A 24,501-nucleotide genomic window follows, 5' to 3' on the forward strand; every position below is an offset into this window, starting at 1 on the left:
CCAAGTAAGATGTGTGTGTGGGGGGGGCATCCAGCAGAGTCCCCCATAACCTTTCAGCACAGAGGCGAGCCATTTGCAAGCCACCTACAGCCCCCACCACCCCTGCCCCCTCCCAGCATCTTTCTGAGGCTCCCAGGGCCTGGGAAGATTGGGGGGGGGTGGACATTTTTCCAGGGTTTGATGGATTGTGGGTAGCAGGGGCGTAAGACACCCTTAAACCATCCCCAGTTGATTTTCCCAGGAGACGCCTAATCTCACTGGAAGTCTTGATGTACTTCTTGTTAATCCCTTCCTCAACTTACTTCTTCAAAAGCAGCTGACGGATTTAGGCAACATCATTGTATGTGGCCATCACTCACCTGCCTTTTTTTCCCGGATCTCTTCCAGGGTTATCCAGGACAACAATATATGCAAGGTGGCCAGTATCCCTCTCAAGCCGGACAGTACGCCACGAATGTGCCTCAACCTTCTGCTCCATCGCCCTCCTATCCCGGTCACCGTTTGCCACTGCAACAGGGAATGAGCCATTATCTCTCTGCCTCCAGTACTAGCGGCCCATACTATAAGGTACTCCGTTGCTATGGTAACAGCTGCACCAGATTCTCAGTGAAGGTGAAAGAGACCTACAGACACTCATCCTGTAAGGAGAGAAAGCAGATTCCTAATGGAATGATGAATGCCTCAGGAGAGCCTCCCCCTAAGGGAGGGAGAGAGAGATCTGGATCTCCACTGATTTTTCGCTATTATTCTTGTGATTTTGTAAGGAAAGCCTTCTCCAGAGTGGCTGCTATTCAGATGTGGGGACTTCAGCTACCAAAATTCTGGGCAATGATCGTGGAGGATCCTAAAGCGGGAAAACCCACCAGCCCGAAAATAATCAGTTGGGGAAAGAGCGGTTTTAAGGTTTTAAAATATTCTGTCCATTCTCATCTTCAGCCAGCGGTCATAAGAACAACTCTTCCCAACCCGAGTTAATGGAGGTTGTTTGAATAATTTTCATAGGCCAGAAGAAAATGTTCTCTCAATGTTATAGAGTAAGCCAGCAAATAAAGGGGGGGGGGAGAAACATTGTTTCTTGAGACTTAATCCAGTGCAGCTAATTATGCCTTGAGAAACTGGATCCAGATCCTTTTTCTGTTAGTTCACTTAACCCCATGTCACAGGGGGGGGTTTGGGGGGGTCTGATATATTGCACTGTAATGAATCTAATCTTTGTCATTTGTAAACCTTGGCTTGCAATTTAGTTCCACCATCCTCAGTCTGGTTCTCTTTCAGATAGATTTAATTTCCCTTCCCCAAATCCATAGTCGGCATAGTCATCTCATAGAAAAGTTCTGTCCATCTGCAGAACAGCCTGTTGGCAAGCCTACTTTTCCATACTGTGTGACCCCAACTAAGACACCCATTGGTGTATGGTATAAATGTAGATGAACGGATGTTTCCTTACTACAGTCTCAGGCCAGCAATATAAAATACCCTACAAGAACAATAATACTATAGTATAGTGTATACTATAGTAGTTCTTGACTTGCAACTATTCGTTTAGCGACTGAAGTTACAATTGGCACTGAAAAAAGTTACTTAAAACAGCTCTTCGCAGTTAAAAGCCATCACAGACACTGATCAAAATTCGATCCGTGTGTATTTGCATTGTTGTGCGATCACTGTTTGCAACCTTCCCAGTCGGGCTTCTGGCAAACAAAGTCAATGGGGGAAGCCAGGTTTCCTAAACGACAGTTTGATTCACTTAATACTCCAGTGACTCGCTTAAAAAACATGACAAAAAGGTTTTAAAATTGGGCACAACTCACTTAATAGTCTTGCTTAGCAATAGAAATTCTGGCCCCAGTTGTGGTTTGTAAATGGAGGACTAGCTGTAGTTAAGAGTTACATAAACATAATAGGGGTGGAAGGGCATTAAATCAGGCCTGGGAGAAAGTTCCGTAATGATTATTAGGCAATTCCAAGGTGCTGAGATGTTTAGCTGGTTGCATGCGCCAATCTCTTCACATTGTTAGGGACTTGTTTTGGTGTTCAGTGTCCAGCACTTAACATTTAAGGAATACACAACTTGTAGAGTTGGCTCCTAACAATAACTCATGCATAGCAAACTCCTTGGAGAGAGATTTTAAGTCAGCAGCTCTATGAAGTTAAGCTCTCTTCTGGGCTGAAGAAAATAGATCAAAAAATGACTAGAGGGGCCAGACCTTAATATATTAACACAAGAATTCAGCTCACTTTGGTTTGTCATTACTTGTTCTTGGGGTAAAACGAGGCATAGGAATATGGGACTTACTCAGGATCTTTTTGGAGCAGCGTTGGCACCTTTAAGATGTGTTGGGCTTCACCTCCCGTGCTGGCTGGAGAATCCTGGGAGTTGAAGTCCACACATCTTAAAAATTTGAGAAGCGCTGCTGAAGAATCAAGGTGGGATGCGAACTGGATTGATGGATGACTCCTGCCTTGAGCATCAGGGCCCCGATTACTCTTAACAGCAAATGTTTTTGGCTTTTCTCTTTCCAGCCTACTGATCAGTTCAATGGTCAGAATGCCAATTTCAACGGTAGCAACTTCAGCAACTATGGACAAGCTACTATGAATGGGGTGAGTTCTGCTGTTTGCTTCTGATGAAGCTGCTAAGATATTTGGTAATGTTGCAGATGCTAGGTGTTATCTCCACAACTTCGGAAGGCAAGCGGTACCATTGATTAATTGTTCTCACTGTCAGGAAATTTCTCCTTAGTTCTAGGTTGCTTCTCTTTTTGATCAGTTTCCATCCGTTGCTTCTTGTCCTACCCTCAGGCGCTTTGGAGAATAGCTTGACTCCCTCTTCTTTGTGGCAGCCCCTGAGATATTGGAACACTGCAATCATGTCTCCCCCCATCCTTCTCTTCATTAAACTAGACATACCCAATTCCAGCAACCGTTCCTTGTATGTATTAGCTCCAGATCCCCATCTTTGAGGGGGCTGCAGATCATCTTTGTCGCTCTTCTCTTCATTCCAGGATGATTTATACATGTGTTTTACATAGATTCACAAAATGCCGCTTGGGGTGTGTGTGAAAGCCCTAACAAGCAGGCATATACATAGAATGAAGGCTACTGCTAAGCTTGTAAGCCGCCTTGAGTCTTCAGAGAAGGGCGGGATATAAATGTAATAAAAATAAAATAAAAAATAAATAAAATAAAATTCTTCCTGGTTGTTATCCACAGAACACACCTTTCACACATTCCCTCATTCATCCACTTCTCTTTCCTTTTACACACACAGCACAACATACTGGTCTTCACTGTGTCATTTTTCTTGTTTCTTAAACAGAATTGAAGCAAATGGTACATCATGTAAGCAAGGCTTTGACTTTGTGTGTTTTTTGATATTCGCTTAGAATTACCACCAACCTCTTGCCAGGTTCTTTTCTTGACTGGCATCTTTTCCATTCTTATTCCATTGGGCAGGGGGGGGGGGGAAACGGAGAAAAATTTCTGCCAACTTAAAGAAAGGGTGTAATGTGCTAACAAGAGTCGCTCTCTCCTGCATCTTTTGCAAGTTATTTTTTGTCCATTTTTAATTCCTTTGCCCTTGTATCATCCCAAGGGGTTAGCTCTTATTCCCTATTGTGAGTCAGAGTTGCCCTTTTTACTCCAAAGAAAATAATGCTGTATTCTAATTTCCAAGAGCCTCCCATTTGTGCGGCTGAAGTTGGGTGTATTTTTTCCAACTGTTTTTAATTAGGAAAAAAAATGGACATTTGGTGGTGGTGGTGGTGAATTGAAATATATGCAGCATGAGATAGTTTTCACATGATCAAAAGCACACAGCCTGATACCAGATCTTGCAGTCTCCAAAAGAAGATACAGGTGTAAGCTGTCTTTCTCATCTACAAGAGAATAATTTCTAGGTCTTCTTTATAAAGTAGGTGGGAGAAAAGGCATGAAGTTTGACATCGATTGAAGCATAAATAGAACTCGTATTTGGTACACAGAGATCACAATGTGATCTACAGTAAATCAGGAAGCCTCGCATCTTTATGTCCTTGTTTACCCACTGCCTGTTCAGCTGGAGAAGGTTGACATGCAATATTTTTTCAAAAGTGGTCTAGAAATATAAAAGGAAATGGCTGCTTCTGTAAAACACTTGGCCCATTCATAGGGGGCAGAGGACTAGCAAAAAATGGGAACAGCCATGTAAAAACAAATGGGATTCTGCTTGCTGTTATGAAAATCATGCCAATGTCCCCACAAGGAAGAAATACTTTCTTGATCTTGCATTGAGAGTTACATTATTCGACGAGTCCTCTCATGCACGAATGTGAGGGTTTGATACTTTTAAAGCAGGGGTGTCCAGCCTTGGCAGCTTTAAGGCCTGTGGACTTCAACTTCTGGCTGGGGAATTCTGGGAGTTGTAGTCCACAAGTCTCAAAGTTGCCAAAATTGGACACCCTACTTTGAATAGTCTTCCTATAATTCTTCCTATTGCATAATTCTTCGTACAGGGAGTTTTCGACCTACAAAAGTTTATTGAGTGACTGTTCATTGCATAATTCTTAGTACAGGGAGGTTTTGACCTACAGAAGTTCATTGAGTGGCTGTTCAGAGTTACAGTGAGACAGAAAAAAGCGACTTATGACAGTTGCAGCATCCCTACAGTCACATGATCAAAATTCAGATGCTTGGCAACTGGTTCAGACTTATGACCGTTGCAGTGCCCAGGATCATGTGATCCACCTTTTGTGATCTTCTGACAAGCAAACTCAATGGTGAAGCCTGATTCACTTACCACGTTTACTAACTTAACAGCTGCAAAGCCTCAGCACATGGAGCAGACAATTTCCCCCCCCCCCACTCCTTTGTGCCCAAGTTCAAACATCTCAGGGATGTTAGTTTGGAAAATATGCATTCAGTAGGATGTAAATGCAGCCGTTTTTCCCCTGGTTCAATATTCAGAAGACTTTCAACTTGTACTCCATTGTGTAAAGTTTGGGATTGCTTTTAACAGAAGGTGGGCTGAAGCTTCATAAGATTTAATAACAGCTGAGTTATGATTTTGTTCTCTTTTCAGCCGGCAAGGTCCATGCCTGGCTACCCAAGTTCTCCTTTACCTGGTAACCCCACACCTCCGATGACCCCTGGAAGTAATATCCCTCCCTACATGTCCCCAGGACAGGATGTGAAGTCACCATTCCTTCCAGACATCAAACCCAATATTAATTCTTTGCATCCTTCTCCATCTCCCAACATGGGTTCTTTGCATCCTTCTCCCTCTGGTAAGTCTTAGACACTGAGAAAGTCATTCCATTCCGACTGATTTATGACTTCTCTTAGCTAAAGAGTGGATGGCACATCAATTAGTAATGACAACTCACTGGTTAGTTGATTTATTCATTTACAATATTTGTAGACCATCCCAGTTGTGAGACTCCGGGTAGCACACAATCAGGTAGGAAAAACCAACATAGCATCCGAGTGGTAAAGCTTTTCTTGACTGTATCACTCCATTTTTGCAAAACTCATTTTCTTTAGCAAGAAAAATCCACCCTGGACTTCTCCCTCATTATTTTTTAATGAGCAAGGCACCTTTCCCCAAAATGAGACACAGCAGTTCACACAGGTGTGCCTGTACACCTCAATGCATGCACACACACACACACACACACACACACACACACACACACACACACACCCCTGCAGCTCAAAATGGTTGAGTCCTGGAGGAACGTCCCCTCTGGATTCTACATATTGACTGGGCTCTGGACTTTGGTTTGAATTTGGGAACATTTGCAGAGCCATGGAATTTTGGGGGTCGGGGAGTTCCGTGGCAGTTAAGGAGTGGCAGTTTGGTGCCGAGGGGGGGGGGGAATCTTGAGAGACTTCCTTAACTTGCAGTGGGAATAGGGAAAGAAGGGAAAGAAGATTTTGGAGTGCCAAAATCCGTTCCCCAAATGCTTGCAGAATTCAACAGACTTAGGGGGAGGAATGGAAAGGAGAGCCCTGGTGGAGTCAAGGCAGAAACCAGGCCTGTTCTTCACACCACCTGCAGCACTTTCCCACCTGGCTGGCCCCTGCCATGCCCCCCAACCCAGACCATCCCTTACTATTTGCCCTGTTGCTGGCTCAGCCTAGCCCCATCCACACCTGCCTTGGCTCCTCTGCCCCATATCATCCCTGCACCTGTAACCATGCACTTCCCTCTCGTGATCAGCCCCTTCTCTTGTCTTGTCCCAGCAGGGAACCCTTGTGATGAGTTGCGTTTGACCTTCCCTGTACGGGATGGTGTGGTGTTGGAGCCTTTCCGCCTCCAGCACAACTTGGCGGTCAGCAACCATGTCTTCCAGCTCAGGGACTCTGTTTACAAGACTCTGATGCTCAGGTGAGTCCCGATGATGATTTTTTCCAAGTTCACGCTACGAAGCAAATGAAACCACCTTGTTCCTTCTCTTAACTTAGAATTGGTTTCCGAAGCCCTGATCATTAAGCCCAGGCAGCTTTTTGAAAGATGGTCGAAAGCTGAAATGGCAATACGGCGTTGGCCCTTTTTGTAGTGGTGAGCTGGGAACAAGGATAAGCTGCAGCTTGCTCATCATTACTCTTGAGTCCACATTGGAACAAAGCAAAACAGCGAAACTAAACTGGGTTATTGGCATGCTAACTCCCCAAAGTCCTGAGGATCAGAAAGGATTCTTTGATTGGGACTTACTTATGATCTCAGTTCCACCTTCCTGTATAATAGCACATTTGCCCCCTGTTGTTTCTACAGCCTTGGTCCAAATATCCTTTCTGAACTGGCACAGGAGAGCTCGCAGAATCATCCAGTCCATCTTCAGGTGGAATATTTTAATTGGCTGTTTTTGTGAAAAGCAACAACGGGTTTTGCTTTGTTCTGACTCTCCGGGCCGCATCTGGCAATCACTTGAACTCTGTGAGACGCTCTTTCGCAGATAAAGTTCTGGGAAAAGATGAAAGTATTCTGCAGGGGAAAAAAATGCCAGTGAGGTTATTCAAGGATTTGCTTTGTCAGTTGAGAAATGGGAGGAAAGGCAGTAGAGAGTTAAAAGGGGGAAAAAAGCAGCTATCAACTAATTGTTAACTGCTTCCATTTCTGTTATTAGTTGATAGGGGTGTTTGGGTATTATCCTGATAATTTAGTTCAGGGTTCTTCAGACTTGGCCCTTTTATGACTTGTGGACTTCAACTCCCAGAATTCCTCAGCCAACATGCCTGGCTGAGGAATTCTGGGAGTTGAAGTCCACAAGTCACAAAAGGGCCAAGTTTGAAGACCCTTGATTTTAGTTAGTTCAGATAAACAGTTGACAGGTTTATTTGAGAGAGACTTTCCAAAAAATTTCACTGAAAAACACTCTAGCTTTTCTCCCCTAGGCGTTTGTAGGTGTTATTTCTCCGTACGAACAAACAATTTCATAAATCTTAACCGATGAAGAAGGAACTTCCCTCAGCTGGGAAGAAAACTTTTTCCCTGTCTCTGTAGGATAATGTTTCCCACTCCTGGTGAATGAAAGGTGAGAGGACTTCAAACTCCCAGAATTCTAAGCAATGGCCATATTGGCTGTGGAATTCTGGGAGTTGAAGTTCATATACCTGGGAAACCCTGCTCTATGAAGAATCTACAATAGGGATGAGGAATTGTGGTCCTCCAGCTGTTGATCCGCTACAGCTCTCAGCCCCATTGCTTTTGGAGTGTTCTCTGGGGCTGCTGGGAATTGTGCTCCAGCAACACAATTCTCAGCAGGAATTGAGGTCCACAGATTTATGGTTAAAAGAGATTGGGACAAGAGACCGTACCAGAGTTTTCTCCCATTGCAAAGTTCTTATCCTCTGCCTTTTCCAAGGCACCATGAGTGTTTTCTTTAAAAAGGCATTTCATGGTTCTTCTCTGCTTCTCAGGCCTGACTTAGAACTGCAGTTTAAATGCTACCATCACGAGGACCGACAAATGAACACCAACTGGCCAGCCTCAGTCCAGGTCAGCGTGAATGCCACTCCCCTGACCATCGAGCGGGGAGACAACAAGACTTCACACAAGCCCCTCTACCTAAAGCAGGTCTGCCAGCCGGGCAGGAACACCATCCAGATCACAGTCACCGCTTGCTGCTGTGTAAGTTCAACTTCTGTTTGTTTGGGGAGTGGTCTTTCGGCTGACGTTAGCAGCTTCTCTGAGCCTCTGTTTGGCTGTGAAGGGTATTGATACTCCTGGCTACTTCATAACAGATCGACATCTAGTCCCCCAGTGCCAGTTGTTCTAATTCCCCAAATTCCTGTATAACCTTTTTCCAACTTGAGATATATTGGTTAGATGGAGACGGCTACTCCCAAATTCCTTTAAGACAGGCCAGCAATTGGTCTGCACAAACAAGCAAAGCCCCACACACTCTCCGTGGAAAAACCTTTCTCCACAGAACTGGTACCTGGTACCCAAAAGGTTGGGGACCTCTGCTTTAGGATACCGAATTCTACAGACTGCAGTCCCAGCATACTCAGAGGGCACCAGATTGGGGGAGATGGTCTTGGCCTACCCATAATTGGATGAATTCTGCCTCTAAATCCACACAGGTGCGGGAAGTCCAGGATAAAGGGGACGTTTCCTCCATTTTAAGCCAACTGAGTTGCCTTTGTCATTCCTTGCAGCAGCAGCGAAATTCATAAGTCGGTTGTGTGCTATATGCAGTACCATTTCCCTCCCTTTTTCATACTATTTTCATTGATTGGTTCCTGGGTTAAAGTACCCATTTCTCTGGGTTCAGAAGAGCTTTTTTCTCTGGGTGTCAGGCTTGTCCCAACTTGGACATTTAGGAAAGAAAGGCTCTTGAACTCCATTTTGTTGAAGTGAAAGGTTCAGCATAGTCAAGCAGCTACAGCAGGGATCTTCAAACTTGGCCCTTTTATGATTTGTGGACTTCAAATCCCAGAATTCCTCAGCCAGCGTGCCTGGCTGAGGAATTCTGGGAGTTGAAGTCCCTAAGTCATAAAAGGGCCAAGTTTGAAGACCCCTGAGCTATAGCGTGAGCAAAGCTGGATCTCAATATTCCCATGCCAAGCCCACAGTTTTCCCAACTCCCTGGCCTTCCTCCCTTCACCAGCCCATCAGTGTCCAATCATATTCCTCCAATGTTTTGGAAACGGCTTTGGGGTTTGGCGCCTCTTAGGTTGAGTTTCGCATTCCGTTCTCACAGCTCCATCCTTGATCAGCTGGTTTGCTCCGGATTGACACCTCCTGTTTCCTGTCACCTTGTCTTTTCCCCCTCCTCCTACCTACTCACTTCCCTATTACCCCATCCTCCTCCCCCCCTCCCTCCCTCCCTCCGTTTTAGGGCAGGAAGCAAGACATGCTGAAGAGGGAGGGCAGCCCTGAGCTGCTTTCTCGTGTAATACAAATTGCGAGTGTGTGTTTAGCCCTGCCTGTGGTGACTTCTCTTCTTTCTTCATTTTAGTCCCACCTTTTTGTCCTGCAATTGGTGCACAGGCCTTCGGTGCGGTCCGTTTTGCAAGGCTTGATCAAGAAGCGGCTGCTGCCGGCCGAGCATTGCATCACCAAAAGTGAGTAGCATCTCTGCTCTTCCGCATCATCTTTCCCCATCTCTGCAAAGTCTGGCTCAAGAGACAGAACTGCCTGGCCTGGTTCTTCTTGGGAGTAAAAGCCATCAGCCGGATTCCTCTAGAGCAGGGGTCCCCAACCCCCGGTCCGTGGACCAGTACCGGGCCGCGGCATGCCAGCAACCGGTCCGCACAAAGAAGCCAAGCCCCATCCGCGGGATGCAGGCAACACACAAAACCGCGCACCCTCCGGTCTGAGGAAAAACCTCTCTCCACGGAACTGGTCCCTGGTGCCCCAAAAGGTTGGGGGCCTCTGCTCCTAGAGTTCCACTCTGCTGGGATCAGAGATCCATAGCAAGGGAGCAGCTGCTTCGCAAGCACATAGCTGAGGAGGAGAGGAGGGGGGAAATGCAGAGGTTTCCATGCTGCCTGTAAGTCATTGGAGGAGGCCCGATGGGAATCCAACTACTCTGAACACTCAGGTTAGAAAAGGCTGTTCTGAAAACAGAACAGAAGAGCGTAGAGCAGGGATGTCCAAACTGGCAACTTTAAAACTTGTGGACTTCAGCTCCCAGGATTCGCCCACCAGCATGGCTGCTAAGCAGATCTGACTTCTCCCTTTGACTTTACTGGGTCTGGGAAAGTCGCAAATGGTGATCCTGGCCCTGGGACGCTGCAAGCCTCCTCGGTACCTACTGTCGGCTGAGTGTCTGAATTTTGACAGCATGGCACAAGGACACCGTGAAGATTGTAAGTGTGAGGACCAGTCCCAAGCGCTGTTGTAACTTCAAAACACTCATTAAGCAAATGATTCTAAGGAGGATTGCATTGTCAGAAGGGCCAGGGAGGTGGAATTAACTATGGAGATCCCCTGATTCACAGAACGTCTGATGTAAAAAGCTCTTGTCTTTGTTAGGTGAGGTTGGAATCCTATGTATTGGGCGAGACTATGGGCAAATTGATAGAGGCAGGAAAAGTCAAAATGATAAAGGAATAAGAAAAGGCCTCCTGTGTCCCCATCTCAACTTTTCCAACTCTGCTGGCCATCACCCTTCCCAGCCTATTGAGTTGCTTAGAAATATAGAAACAGAAATACTGGCAGCAAAAAAAGAACTGCTGGTCTATCAAGTCTGCCTTTTGGTCCATCGGGTCTGCATTGTGCAGTGGTTAAAATGTTAGTATTGCAGGCTGACTCTGCTCACTGCCAGGAGTTCAATCCTGACCGGCTCAAGGTTGACTCAGCCTTCCATCCTTCCGAGGTTGGTAAAATGAGGGCCCAGATTGTTGGGGGCAATTAAGCTGACACTGTAAACTGCTCAGAGAGTGCTGTAAAGCACTGTGGGGCTGTATATAAGGGCTATTGCTATTTTCCCTCTCCATCCTTAGTCAAACGCAACTTCAGTAGCGGCACAATCCCTGGGACTCCGGGTCCAAATGGTGAAGATGGTGTGGAGCAGACAGCCATTAAGGTGTCTCTGAAGTGCCCCATTACTTTTCGAAGAATCCAGCTTCCCGCCAGGGGTCACGACTGCAGGCACATACAGGTGAGTGTCTGTTCACCTTCCATATCTTCCTACTCTCTGGCTAACGGAGAAGGTGGGAACACAGCCCTGCAGCTGCCGACAAAGGGACGAGAGCTGTTGAAGGGAAGAGAACAAGAAACCCCCAATCAGTGGTTCTTGCAGCAGCGGAAGCTTGCATGGGGTCCAGTAGAGCAGGGCTCTTCAAACTTGGCCCTTTTATGACTTGTGGATTTCAACTCCCAGAATTCCTCAGCTAGGCATTCTGGCTGAGGAATTCTGGGAGTTGAAGTCCACAAGTCATAAAAGGGCCAAGTTTAAAGACCCCTATAGTAGAGTTATCATCCTTTCCTGAGATTAGACAGTTGCCCTTCTCCCCAAAGCCTTTGGAGTTGGTTTCTAAAGCCTTTTGCCCAACTGAGTCCTGTTTTTGTGTGTGTGTGTGTTTGTTTTTCTGTGCAGTGCTTCGACTTGGAATCCTATTTGCAGCTAAACTGTGAAAGGGGGACGTGGAGATGTCCTGTTTGCAAGTGAGTATTTATATTTGAGGGGGGGGTGTGGCATTCGTCAAAGACATTTGGGATATTAAATCTAAGAAAGGACCTTCATTAGGAAAGCAGTGTAGTAGAGAAAACCTCTGGACCAGTGTTCCCCATCCTTGGGAACTTTAAGATGCGTTGAACTTTTAAGATGTGTGGGGTTGCTGGCTGAGGAATTCTGGGAGTTGAAGTCCACACATCTTAAAGTTCCCATGGTTGAGGGAAAAAAAGGGCTGTGGATAATTTTCTGTAGCTTTTTATTGTGGCCAGCCAGGTACTCCTGCGCTGGATAGTTCCTAATAAGATCTAAAAGCAATAGTTCTCCTTCCATTCCTCTTCACTGTCAACTGGTTACTGAGCTAAAGTCAAGAGCTGTTCACAAAACGGAGCCCTTAAAGGCTGGCAGTGAATCAACAGCAGGACCAAGGCCCAGCATTCATTCTTGGGCAGGGCTCTGCTTCCCAACAAGGGCCAGACGGGACAGAGTTTGTCCCAACATCCTTTCCCTTCTTAAAATTATAATCAGGTGTCTGGCTGGCTATAGCTTTTGCTTTTACTTCACTTTTAAAACCTTCTACAGCCCATCGGAGCATTGCGTATGTTCACTCCCCAACCCTCACCTTATATCTTCTTCTTTCTCTCAGTAAAACAGCCTTGTTGGAAGGGCTTGAAGTGGACCAGTACATGTTGGGAATCCTGATTTACATTCAAAAGTGAGTCTCTTGGGATTTGCTGTTTTTTCATTCCTTTACACAAAGCAACTGGGGATCAGCCGTGGGGATGCTGTTTTAATGCCACCAAGTGGCAAACAAGGGCTATCACCCACCCACCCGAGTTTACAGATGCTTCTTCCACTCTGACGTTTGAGATTAGACGGAATCTTAAGATATTAGAAGAGAAATAGAAATGGTATCCGTGAAGGGTACTTGGTTGTTCTGACGGAGGGGTACGAGGTAGACCTGCAGATCTTAGCAGGCTTTTGAGAAGAAGACCAAGTGCCACTCTCAACCCATAACAGAGGCCAGCCAGGGTTCAAATCTCTGCCTGGGATGCCACCTTCACCAGGTGGTTTTGAGGTTGTTATGGATTTCTGGAGGGGAAGGGGTGACTATGTAGTTGCCCTTTGTGCCTTTTTTTTAATTGAAAAGTTTTACAGTACATTTTTGAATACAAAACCCCTCCCCTCCCCCTCCCCTCTCCCCAAACCTCCCCAACTTTGACTTTTAACAACCACAGTTGGGAACTAGAATTTCCATTGCTAAACAAGGCATCCCCCATCGACTTTGCTTGTCATGGAAGCCGTCTGGGAAGATGATAAAAATGGTGATTACATGATCCCGGGACATGGCAACCATCTTAAATACATGCTAGTTGGAACTGTCTGAATTTTAATCATGTGACCATGAGGATGCTGTGAGTTTTTCCTAGTGTCGTAATATTAAGCAGTTTTGAATTGAGGACTACCTGTACTTATCCACCCAACGGGTGCCATCATATCTGGACTACTGTGGCCTCAAGGAGGGAGGCTCAGCTTGAAGAGAAACCAAGCTCTTTCCATTAAAGCAAAATGCAACACAATATTACTCGTTGCTGCTGGCTCTCTTGTTTTATTTCCTCTAGAGTCACAGTCCCTCATTTGAATTCCCATAACATTGTCAGGCTTACATTTCTGATCACAGCGTTCGTAGAAGAAACGCTTTTCCAAGGAAGTCCATCTGATGACAGCCCCACGGAACACACTAGAGCTTGTTCCATGGGTGGAGTAACAATAGCACTCCTGTGAGCTGTTGTTTGCCTAATAATGCAGTCAGTAATCAGCTTACAAGCATTCTTTTTCAGTGAAGAATAGAACAAGCAGTGTACTATGTTCTGTCATATGTTTCTCCCAACGAAATAATGTCGAGCGAAACAACATTGCTAAGAACAGGGGCGACCATCCACGTAGCCCCAGAAACATAAGCTGGAAGCCCCTCAACATCAACCCCCAAATTTTTGTGAGGTATTTTTACCACTAGTTTGCAGCAGTTAACCATCACCTTAAAACCATTTAGATTTTTTTTTAGAACCTTTTGGGATCGTTCATTTGTTTTTCCTTTTTTAATTTTTGCTTTTCCTCCTTGTGGGCTAGACAATGACCTCCTAGCCGAAAAAGGCTGGAAATAATGAAGGTTGACACCTGGTTCATCTTCATCTTCAAGGTTACCAGCTCATGATCAAGAGGTCCTGTGTAGGGGCCTAAAATTCTAGGGTTGGAAGAGGCCATGTAAGCCATTGAGCCCAGCCCCCTGCTCAACCCAGCATGCTTTATGACGTGTCAATATCTGTGTGGTTGCATAAATCCACAGTGTATGTGGACGAGGGTTGAGTGTCATGTGCAAACATCCCATTTACCCAGCTCCGAATATGAAGAGATCACCATCGACCCGACGTGCAGCTGGAAGCCGGTCCCGATCAAGCCTGACATCCACATCAAGGAGGAACAGGATGGGCCCGTGCTGAAGCGTTGCCGCACCATGAGCCCTACCCACATGGTGATGCCCAGCGTTATGGAGATGATTGCGGCCCTGGGACCGGGGCCCTCGCCTTTTGGATCTTTGCAGTCCTCTTCTGCTGGGGGTGGTGCCAGCGACTACACCAGCCAAAGTGAGTCAGCTCTGAGTCCTGGGGGGGGGGGAAGGCCCAGATCTTGAGAGACATCAATAGTAGATAGATAGATAGATAGATAGATAGATAGATAGATAGATAGATAGATAGATAACCTTTATTGTCATTTTTTAATGTATGTAGAGAATTTAGCTTAGATAAATTCATTTCTAATTTTCATAAAGTATAATAAAACGTTAACAAAATGTCAATTAATTTGATTTCATTTTGTCCAGCCACCTTTGAAGGTCAATTTCTAGCCCTCCATTCAAAATTGAAACATAATCCACAGAGAAGATAGGTAGGTAGACAGACAGACAGACACACAGACAGATAACCTTTATTGCCATGTTTTACTGTGGGCACAATGGCACACATTAAAAATGAAATTTAATTGCTTGCTCTCAAAGTGTACACATACATAACACACATTTAAAACATAGTATATATACTACAACATACGTATAGACCTACACCCTTGCATATACGTAACATATAAATATTAATCACTGCCCATCTTGAATATGTAACGGAAGGAGGAAGCTTTAGAGTTCACAAAGTTAATACTGTATGGCACAAAGCTGTGACTGAATCTGGATGTTGTGCTTCGGATACCATAATGATATGATGACTTGCGGAGAGTTAGAACTAACCTTCATTCAAAATATTGGTATAAGTATCCCACAAGCCTTTTCTGAAAGATTATTTTTTCCCCGCCTGACTACTACTTCTTGTTTCAGATTCAACCTTTTCTGGAACTTACCCAGATTCATTCCCCACTGTGAACCCCGGCACCCCGACGTTAAATGAATTCAACCCCGGGCCTCCTCCCATCTCCTACCAGTCTGACATTCCAGGCAGCCTGCTGACCCCCGAAAAGGCAACTGTTCCTTCCATCCCTGGACAGGTCAGCCAGAAGTTCTTCTTGGGGGGGAAAAAATTGGGAAGTGGTGTTTATAGATGGGCGATGAGGGGTGGTCCACAACCGTTGTTCCTCTTGGGATCTTCGCTCTGTAACGGTCAGTTCCTCTTAGTCTTCTTGAACAGGTAGGTACATCGATTCCTCTCCCATTCCTTGTCATGATAGGTAAGAATCCCGGTGTTAGATTTCGATGGATTCCACTGAATTTGCCCTGTGCTTCCTTGAAAGGTTTTGTGGGCAGTTGCTTAAATCTGGGGAAGTTTGGCAGCCAAACGATGGCTGTGTGGAGGCTTTCTCCCGGCCCATTTTAAAACCGTTCATAAAAACCTCACAAGCAACATCACGATGAGTTTGGCAAGCCCTCTCGTTTCTATAGCTCCTGACTACGAAGTGGCGCTTTTTCCATAAAACTCCCGTCATGTGTTTATTGGCAGGCCGTGTGAACACAAGAACGGGACAGGATTCTTTGGGTGATTTCCCACCCCAGCCACCCCAGGAGGCATTGTAAAGGCAGCTGAACAAATGCACATTTCTCCCTTGTGATGACAACAGTTCCCCCCCCCCAGCCTTACGAGTGGAATCCTCAGGAGAACATCAACAGAAAGAGTTCTCTCGGGAGTCAGCCAGGCACGGATGATCAGACAGCTTGCTCTGCTATCTATGCGAGACACTTAAGAACAAAGAGAAGTTGGGGGTGGGGGGAAATGCAATGCCTTACCTAAGGTAAAGGTTCCCCCGCACATGCGTGCTAGTCGTTTCCAACTCTAGGGGCCGGTGCTCATCTCTGTTTCAAAGCCGAAGAGCCAGCGTTTGTCCGAGGACGTCTCCATGGTCATGTGGCCGGCATGACTAAACGCCAAAGATGCACGGAACGCTGTTACCTTCCCACCGTAGTGGTCCCTATTTTTCTACTTGCATTTTTACGTGCTTTTGAACTGCTAGGTTTGCAGGAGCTGGGACGAGTAACAGGCGCTCACTCTGCTACGCGGCACTCAGGAGTCGACCCGCCAAACTGCTGACTTTCTGATCGACAAGCTCAGCGTCCTAACCCACTGGGCCACCGCGTCCCTGATCCATTTTTGCAGAAAGGAAGAGCATCTGATTTTAGTTCTAAGCTTCTCCCACAGTCTTCACTCTGCAGAGCATCCACCCTCAACCTCAGGCCCTTGAAAAGCGGGTCCCGTCATATGCGCCACCCATCATATCTACAAGTATGGCTGCTCATGGGAGTTGTAGTCCAGAATTTCTGTTGGCTCACTGAGACCTTTTGTTAAGTGAGTTTTGCCCCGTTTTGCAACCTTTCTCGCCAACGGTTGTGAGGTGAATCGCTGCAGTTCAGTGAATCTGGCCTCCCCATCGACTTGGCTGGCCAGAAGGCCGCAAAAGGGGATCCCGTGACCTTGGGACTCTGGAGCCGCCGTAAATATGAGCCAGTTGCCAAGTGTCTGAATTTTGATCCACGTGATCGTGGGGATGCTGCAAAGGTGGTAACTGAGAAAACTGGTCCTAAGTCCCATTTTTCAGCGCTAATGTAACTTTGAATAGTCACTAAATGAACTACGTTGTGGACTACCTGTACGTTTGTTCTTCAATGCCTTACAAAAGAGTCACCTTCGAGGCCTGAGCACGGGGCGCATCCCTTCTTTCTGAGCTGATCGTCTCTCCTTTTAGCGTGTAAAGCAGGGCTCTTCAAACATGGCCCTTTTATGACTCGTGGACTTCAACTCCCAGAATGGTTCCTGACAGTTAGAACAATTCACCAGTGGTTGGACTAGATGACCTCCAAGGTCCCTTCAAACAACAACAATATTATTGTTGTTGTTGTTGTTGTTGTTATTAATTTCCTCCGCCAGGCACACTAGCTGAGGAATTCTGGGAGCTGAAGTCCACAAGTCATAAAATGGCCAAGTTTGAAGAGCCCTGGTGTAAAGCAACGAGTGCTATAGAAGCCTGTCACACCTTCTTTGTCTGCTCTGAATCAAGTGCCAGACGGTTTTGGTTGGCTGAGCCCCAGCTCGAACATCACCACGAAGTCTTCCTTTTCTCTGCACTAAGGGTTTTCCTCTCTCGGGCGTCCTTATGACGAAGTCCCTGCCCTGCATCAATTTTGGAAGAAAAATGCAGCCAAAATCCAGCCAGCTGCCAGTAGGTGGCACCAGGATTGACAGAAGCCTAAAAAGGTGCCTTACAAGCAACCTGAAGCTGCTTCCTCTTCTCACTTATCGTCCCCAATGAGTGACAGCCAGTCAGTGGAGTTTCAGCCTATTCTGTGGGACAACCTATTCTCCAGAGCACCTGAGGGCAAGGCAAGAAATAACGGATGGAAATGTATCAAAGAGAAATCTAGAACTTACTCTTCCTGACAGGGAGAACAGTTAACCAAGGGGAACAGCTTGCCAACGCTGGAGGTTTTTAAGAAGAGATTGGACAACCATTTATCCGGAATGGTAGAGGGTCTCCTGTTGGAGCAGGGGGTTGGACTAGACCACCTCCAAAGTCCCTTCCGTCACTGTTATTCTGTAAGCTGGACCACCCCCCACCCCCAGTCCGTGAACATTGGCCTGCAAAGTGAGCCTTGCCCGTTAAGCTGCAGCCTTGTCTCTTCTGCCCACCTCAGCCCAGGATTTAACCAAGAACTTGCAAGATTTATTGGGTTTAGGTTTTACTCCCTGCAGGGTGTGCCAATTGAGTTATCAGCTGGGTAACAAAATGTTGGCAGATGCCAAGGCTGAGAGCTGGTCCAGACTCAGGACTCTGCAGGGGGGCTGGGCATGACTGCATCCCAGCACCGCTGGGTGAGCTTTGAAGCACTGGTGCGTCGGCAGCCATGATGCGTGACTTCCGCTCTTGCTAAGCAGAGCTAATTCCCGATGCCATCAGGCAGAACTGTGGGAGAGGCACATATTGCATGGCGCAAACTGTCTTTCTTGGCCAGTTCTGCTAATTGTGTCACCGCCGGATTTCCTCTGCGTGGGATTCTAGGGTGGAGAAATGAATAATGAGACAAGCCAAGAAACCCACCCACCCCCCAAAAAAGATCACCCAGAGATCCAAGTGACTCAGTGCCTAAAAGAAGCCTCGTGCTAAAAAAAATGTGTTGAATCTTCCCTTAAGAATAGCAGGTTTGAGCGACTGGCAATCCTCCGCCTACTCGGTGTAATTTTGAGAGGAATTTAATTTCAGGCAGCCCACTGAGCAGGAAGGGAGGAAAAGGAGGGGGCTGTTTGTTTCATCAGCAGGGGGTCCTCATCAGCATATCTCCAGGGGAAGGTGCTTTCTGCCAAAAAATGTCGCGCCTCTGCAAGATATCGTGAGGAATCAGACAGTTCCTCTTTCAGGTGACAAGAAATATTGACGCTGTTTCATGCTGGAAGGAGTGCTAGGCAAACATTTCCTAGACGACACCCCCCCTTCTGTGTGTGTGTGTGTGTGTGTCTGTGTGTCTGTGTGTGCACCTTGTTAAGGTAATGGATGAAAGCATATCCCAGTCAGAATAAGGCACTGCAATGGAAGCAGAAACAAATCTCTGGAGTGCAGGAGGGATGCCGAACAGCCTGAAGTCAGTCAGTTGGAGGTTTAGATGGCTTGCAGGATGGCATGGAATGTGAGGATGACCTTGAGGAACAATGGGAAAAGATGCTGCCTAGGGAACAGATAAGAGAGGAGGGATCCCTCAGTGGATTAATGGTCAGGGGAAGAAACTTAGGTGAGATCCACCCAAGTGGATCAAGCAGTTAAAAGTGAAGGGTGGAAAATTTGTACCTTCATATTTGCTAGATTCTGTTGCTGTAGTCTTACAATAAAGTAGAATTAGTTCGTTTAGTCTTGTTTTCTGTCTGGATGACCAGCCTCCATCCTTGTTGCTAACATCATGTCTACAGAATACAAAATAACAGAAGGGACCTTGGAGGTCTTCTCGTTCAACCCCCTGCTCAGAAAAGCCTATACTATTTCAGACAAATGGTTGTCCAATCTCTTAAAAACTTTCAGCATTATAGCATTCACAACTTCTGGAGGCAAGTCGTTCCACTGGTTAATTGTTCTAACTGTCAGGAAATTTCTCCTTAGTTCTAGGTTGCTTCTCTCCTTGATTAGTTTCCATCCTTTTCTTCTTGTCCTGCCTTCAACTTGGAGAATAAGTTGACTTCCTCTCCTTTGTGGCAGCCCCTGGATTCTTATTTGGTCTAACCGAGAATGTGTGTTTGGCTTGTGTGATGAGGGAGCCAAATCCACTGTTGTTGATTGTTGAGCCTGGCTTACATACCAAGCCAACTCGGCAAAAGATATAGCTTAGTAGTTCATGGGAATGCGTGTTCTGTACCAGCCTGCTACCGGCCCTGCAGAAAAGGCAGGGACAACCCCTTTTACAAGAAGGCAAGAGGCTGGAACTAAGCCTGCCAAATTTATTAACATAAAAAGATAAAACAGAGCAAAGAGAGCAAACACGAACCATGAAACAGGAGCTATTCAAACGGTTGCCTTCAGCAAACCAGCCCTCCCACACATTCCCCTTTTAAACAGTTCAAGGCGTGGCTTCTCTCTGCCTCCTTCCGAGGTGCCCCATTGCCTTCCTCTGTTTACTCCTGATTGACTGCCTCCTGCGTCGGGCGTCCTTGAACAGGGCCAGCTGTGGGTCATCTTCATCCACGCTGTCAGGCTCACACAGCTGGGTCTGCGTCGTGACCAGATGGGAGGGGCCTGGCTGAGGGCTCTGTGGAGCCTCAATATTATTCTCAGCAAGCTCTCCAACACCCCCCCTCCTCCTCCTCTGAATCGTCCGACCCAACTGCCGAACCCACAGGCTGACCCTGAATCACAACAACGTGGTCGTCTTGGGCGGCCTGCAGGGTGAGATGGGAGAATATTGGGAGATGAAGTTACCCACACCAGAGAAAGGGTCTGCACTGTGGGATGGTGAAGCTCTCCTGGGATTGCAGCTCTGCCCGCCCTCAGCGGTTTTGTTTTCTTCTTTTGCGACTGCAGATGCCTCCATCAAGCAGGATGGATCCTTCTTCACACAATTCTGGGCAACAGGGCCTAAACAACCCCAACCTCAGCAACCAGCCAGGACAGCAGCAGCAGCAGCCGCCACAGCAGCAGCAGCAGCAGCAACAGCAGCAACAGCAGCTCCATCACCGGAACCCCCCTCCTCCTCCTCCCCCACCATCACGCCAGGCACCGGGACAGCCAGGCACTGGAGGCCCAACACATGGAGGGGAGCTCCCTTTTAACCCTGGTCCTGGCATGGGAGCGCCACCTGGGCCCGTGGATGGGCCTGAACCTTCCCTTGACGTAAGTAGCATGGAGCCCTCCTTCCCAAGCTCACCTTCCCCTCTCTCTTTCTGGATGTGCTGGAAGCCCCAAACTCCCTTTCCACACACATACACACAGATCTCTGCCCATGTACAGGAAGCAAAGTGATGTGGTGGACCCCAAGGCAGCTGGACATCAGAAGGTCTCCCGGTGGCACATAAAGTAGAGGGAAGGGGCCCAAACTAGTGTCTGCCTTGCCAGCATATTTGCTCTGCTCCCTCATTGCTGAATGGAGACTATGCAAACCCTAGGGCAGGGGTAGGCAACCTTGGCTCTTTTATGACTCGTGGACTTCAACTCCCAGAATTCCTGAGCCAGCCACGCTGAGGGGAAAGAGAGAGGTTTCCAAGCTGAGCCATGCTGGCTCAGGAATTCTGGGAGTTGAAGTCCACGAGTCATAAAAGAGCCAAGGTTGCCTACCCCTGGCCTAGGGGCTTGTCAGGAAGGTCAGGAGTCAAAATAGGTATCTTCAGAAGCTTTCTCAAAAATTGGGCCACCTGGGGGATGTGTCTGTGGAGATTCTCAGTCTATCCAGGTCATGGTTGTCCCAAAGGTGCTTTTTCAAGAGGCAAGTGGACTTTCTTGTTTTTCTTTGAAGACGTTTCACTTCTCATCCAAGAAGCTTCTTGGACGAAAGCTGAAGAAACTTCTTGCATGAGAAGTGAAACATCTTCAAAGAAAGAAAGAAAAAACCAACTGCCTCTTGAAAAAGCACCTTTGGGACCCACCTGGGTGAACAGAGTAAGGAATGAGATACACACTTAAGCAGTGGTGGGATTCAAATACCTGAACAACCAGTTCTCTGCGTGGACATTGCTTTTGGAAGTGTTTTCTGGGCCTGGGCCTCCGAGGCCCAGAACGGACTTCCTGAAGTGGTGTCCACACACTTCCAGTGGGCTGTTCTGGACCTGGGAGACCTCCCTCAGGCCTCCAAGGCTCAGAACAGACTTCCAGAAGTGGCGTCCGCACACTTCCGATGGTCTGTTCTGGGCCTGGGAGGCCTCCCTCAGGCCTCCAAGGCTCAGAATGAACTTCCAGAAGTGGCATCCATGTACTTCCGGTGGTCTGTTCTGGGCCTTGCAAAAAAGGGCTAGGGCTTCAGCTGATTTGCTGAACCCAACAAAAAATTAGCTACCCTTCTGCCGAACCAGTGGAAACCAGATGAATCCCACCACTGCACTTAAGTCTCTACAAGATCTGTTTAGCACCTAAAGCCACACCCACGTAGAAAATGAAGCTTTGAAAAATTCAGTTCCCCTCCTTTCAGGATGTACTTTGGGAAGCAGAAAGGGCTCCTTTGCCCACCTTATCTTCCAGGTGGTGCAAAGAGCTTTCCCTGCAGGCTCAGGGCAACGTTGACATGGTTAGGGCATGGCCTATTTGAAACAGACAGCTAATATTTATGTCTTTCTGTCATAGGCTTTTAACACAATTGCATATAATTTAAAATGCAAGCCAAATACTAAAATCAGACATACGAGAATCGAAAAGAAAATATTTCACACAAGCCTTGTGATAAGGTCACCAGATGAGAAACACAGGGGTGTTGTAATACTACTAATAGTCTACTTTTTGCCAGAAAAGGGAGATGTCAAGTAACCTTTGGAAGCGGGGAGTTCCAGCGGATTATTGTTATTTAGCACATGGCAATGGTCTGTTAGCCAGGAGGCTACAAGGCTAATACAGAGTAGTTACTGGCTGCCTTATTATTTAGCGTAACTCCAGCACAGAGAGGTCCCATCCCATGTGTTTGCTAGTGCAGTGTGTTGCCTTTGTCACTCTTCACTGGCAGACAGACCCATATCAGACAATCAAGGCAGAAAAACAGCAGTTTGATTTAAACATTGATTATATTGGCATTGAAGGCTTCAGCCCCAGAATTGCATAAAAAGGTCTCCATTAAGAAAAGGTGAAGCACGAAGGCGAGCGATCTCAACCTGGCAAGTTAGAAGGTGACACTCTCAGATTTCTGCTCTTGTGGATGGTCTCCCATCTTTCTCCAGGCCTCTTGCATGGATGCCCATGTCCTCCCCCCCACCCCGCCCCATATGATTTTTCTGGATTGTATGTTGTTTTTGATCCTGCAGCCTGGTCACGTTTGTGATGTTCTGCCACAACAGAGCTAGCAGATAACCCTGATTCTCTCCATCTTGTCTTCAGCTTCTTCCTGAGCTGACAAACCCAGATGAGCTGCTGTCCTACTTGGGGCCCCCCGACCTTCCCAATAATAGCAACGATGATCTGCTCTCATTGTTTGAGAACAATTGAAGTCACCCCAGATGGAACCTGGGCATCATGCTCCACCCACCATGTATGCAATCTCTCTCTCTCTTTCTCTCACTCTCTCTCTCTTCTCTTATTCTCTCTCTCTCTCTCTCTCTCTCTCACACACACACACACACACACAGACACAGTCATATACACACTTTCACTTTTACAATTCATCCCGTAGCTTACCAGGCTGTCATCAAGAGAGAGACATCGCCTTGTATCCTGGTGGTGGCCATGAAGCCCTGCTTTGAATCAGCTCGAGGGACTTTGGTCAGGCAGCCATCTCCTTTTGCTAGGATTGCCTCTTGTCTACAAAAGGGCTGCCCTGGAAGACTAGGAATGCTTGGCTTACTTGTTTTGAGAAATCCTCTCAGCTCAGGAGAGATGGTGCTGCTGCTGCTGATGGGGACCATTCCTGAAAAATGGGTTTTTATCATGTTGCTCAGGCCAGATCAGGTACCAGGCACTGTCTTGTTTCTAATAATATTCCCAAGATATCTCTCACAAACCTGCAGCCGGGCGAGAGGGAAATGCATCTGGATACCCTTCGGAAATGTTAGTAGAACTGACAGCTCCCCTCACGGGCGCCATTCTTGATACCTTGAGATGAGCAAGTTTGCCTGATCATATGAAGCCATGGAAAGCCACTTTCCTCGTGGATTTTAAAGAACAAACTCCAAGGAACAGCAGAGCTCCAGCACATCGAGAGAAAGCAGATAAAGCTTGCCTGCTCTTATCTGTCCCTGCATCTGGAGCCCTCCTCCCCATGAGCTACAGTAGTTCTTCCTGTCCTCTACAACCCTGAGATGGACAGAGCAGCAGTTCATCCAGCGGCTTCCCGCATCATGGCGAGAGCAACGCCAGATCCAGATCAGCAACCCGCCCATTGTCTCTTCAAAAAAAGAGGCGGCTGTTCTCCGCAGAAGGCGCCCAGGTGAATTCAAGCTAGCAAATAGTCCCCTGTGACTTCCCGTTGACTGCAAAAGTGAAGAGATGCATCTCTGACTGAAAGAACCAAAAGCTCCTCAGACACAGCCTGACAGATTGCCTCCGTCAGTTGAGGGATCCATCTACAAGCACAACAATGTACATAATGTAGAAACACTAAAGCAAACAAACAAAAATAAAAATAGAAGTGAGGGTGGGAGGAAACGAAGGTGGGAAGGATGGGAAAGAGAATGTTTTAAAAACTCATCACACTTGTTGTATAGTCTCGTGAGGCTCCCCAGGCGTGGGGCGAAGGTCCTCTGTATAAATGTGCATAAGCTTCCTAGATTGTAATATAGACCATTCCACGTGGGACAGAGGGCACCATCCAGAGACGTGATGCTTTTAGCCATAGCTGGGGCCTGTCCCTTGCATTTGACCTCTGGGGATCCCACCAAAGGAGGGTCTGGATGCCGAGGTTTTATTCATTTTGGTCCCGAGCCCCCGAAAGTTAAGTGGCAACGAGACAAATCCAAAAACTTAAGTTTTAAAATATGTGTGTGTGTTGGCCTTCCGTCCCCTTCCACCCTGCCCAGGAACCTACTTTGGTTACGGTTGCATTTGGGACAGTGGTGAAGAGGTCCCAAATGTGGTCTTGTCTGTGAAGAATCAAGCCATTGTTTGTGGCCAGGTTTCCTGAGCCAGGGAGTCCCTGTGTCCAAGTGCTGACAGCTCTGTTGACTTTTGTGTATCTTGTTTCATTATTGCTATATATTAAAGGATTCTTTTTGGTGGGGCTCACCAAATATCTTTTGTGGGC

At 46.9% G+C, this 24,501-nt stretch overlaps 1 protein-coding gene across 4 annotated transcripts in view; it reads left to right on the forward strand.

Annotated features, from left to right (window-relative positions):
• Positions 1–24,501, forward strand: part of ZMIZ2 (zinc finger MIZ-type containing 2) — a 90,699-nt gene extending 66,198 nt beyond the window's left edge. For 2 of the 4 annotated variants that reach the window (XM_083368764.1, XM_083368765.1), the window contains exons 7-19: positions 388–567; positions 2,524–2,604; positions 5,060–5,264; positions 6,223–6,367; positions 7,900–8,110; positions 9,444–9,549; positions 10,933–11,090; positions 11,529–11,596; positions 12,250–12,318; positions 14,001–14,248; positions 14,989–15,155; positions 20,154–20,462; positions 22,644–24,501. In XM_083368764.1, coding sequence (XP_083224890.1) covers positions 388–567; positions 2,524–2,604; positions 5,060–5,264; positions 6,223–6,367; positions 7,900–8,110; positions 9,444–9,549; positions 10,933–11,090; positions 11,529–11,596; positions 12,250–12,318; positions 14,001–14,248; positions 14,989–15,155; positions 20,154–20,462; positions 22,644–22,751 — 2,055 coding nt within the window. In that variant the 3' untranslated portion in view covers positions 22,752–24,501. The remainder of the gene's footprint in view (positions 1–387; positions 568–2,523; positions 2,605–5,059; positions 5,265–6,222; positions 6,368–7,899; positions 8,111–9,443; positions 9,550–10,932; positions 11,091–11,528; positions 11,597–12,249; positions 12,319–14,000; positions 14,249–14,988; positions 15,156–20,153; positions 20,463–22,643) is intronic. The other 2 variants (XM_083368766.1, XM_083368767.1) reach the window with 2 other exon arrangements.

Source organism: Vipera ursinii (genome assembly GCF_947247035.1).
Source record: "Vipera ursinii genome assembly, chromosome: 8".
Lineage (NCBI taxonomy): Eukaryota > Metazoa > Chordata > Lepidosauria > Squamata > Viperidae > Vipera > Vipera ursinii.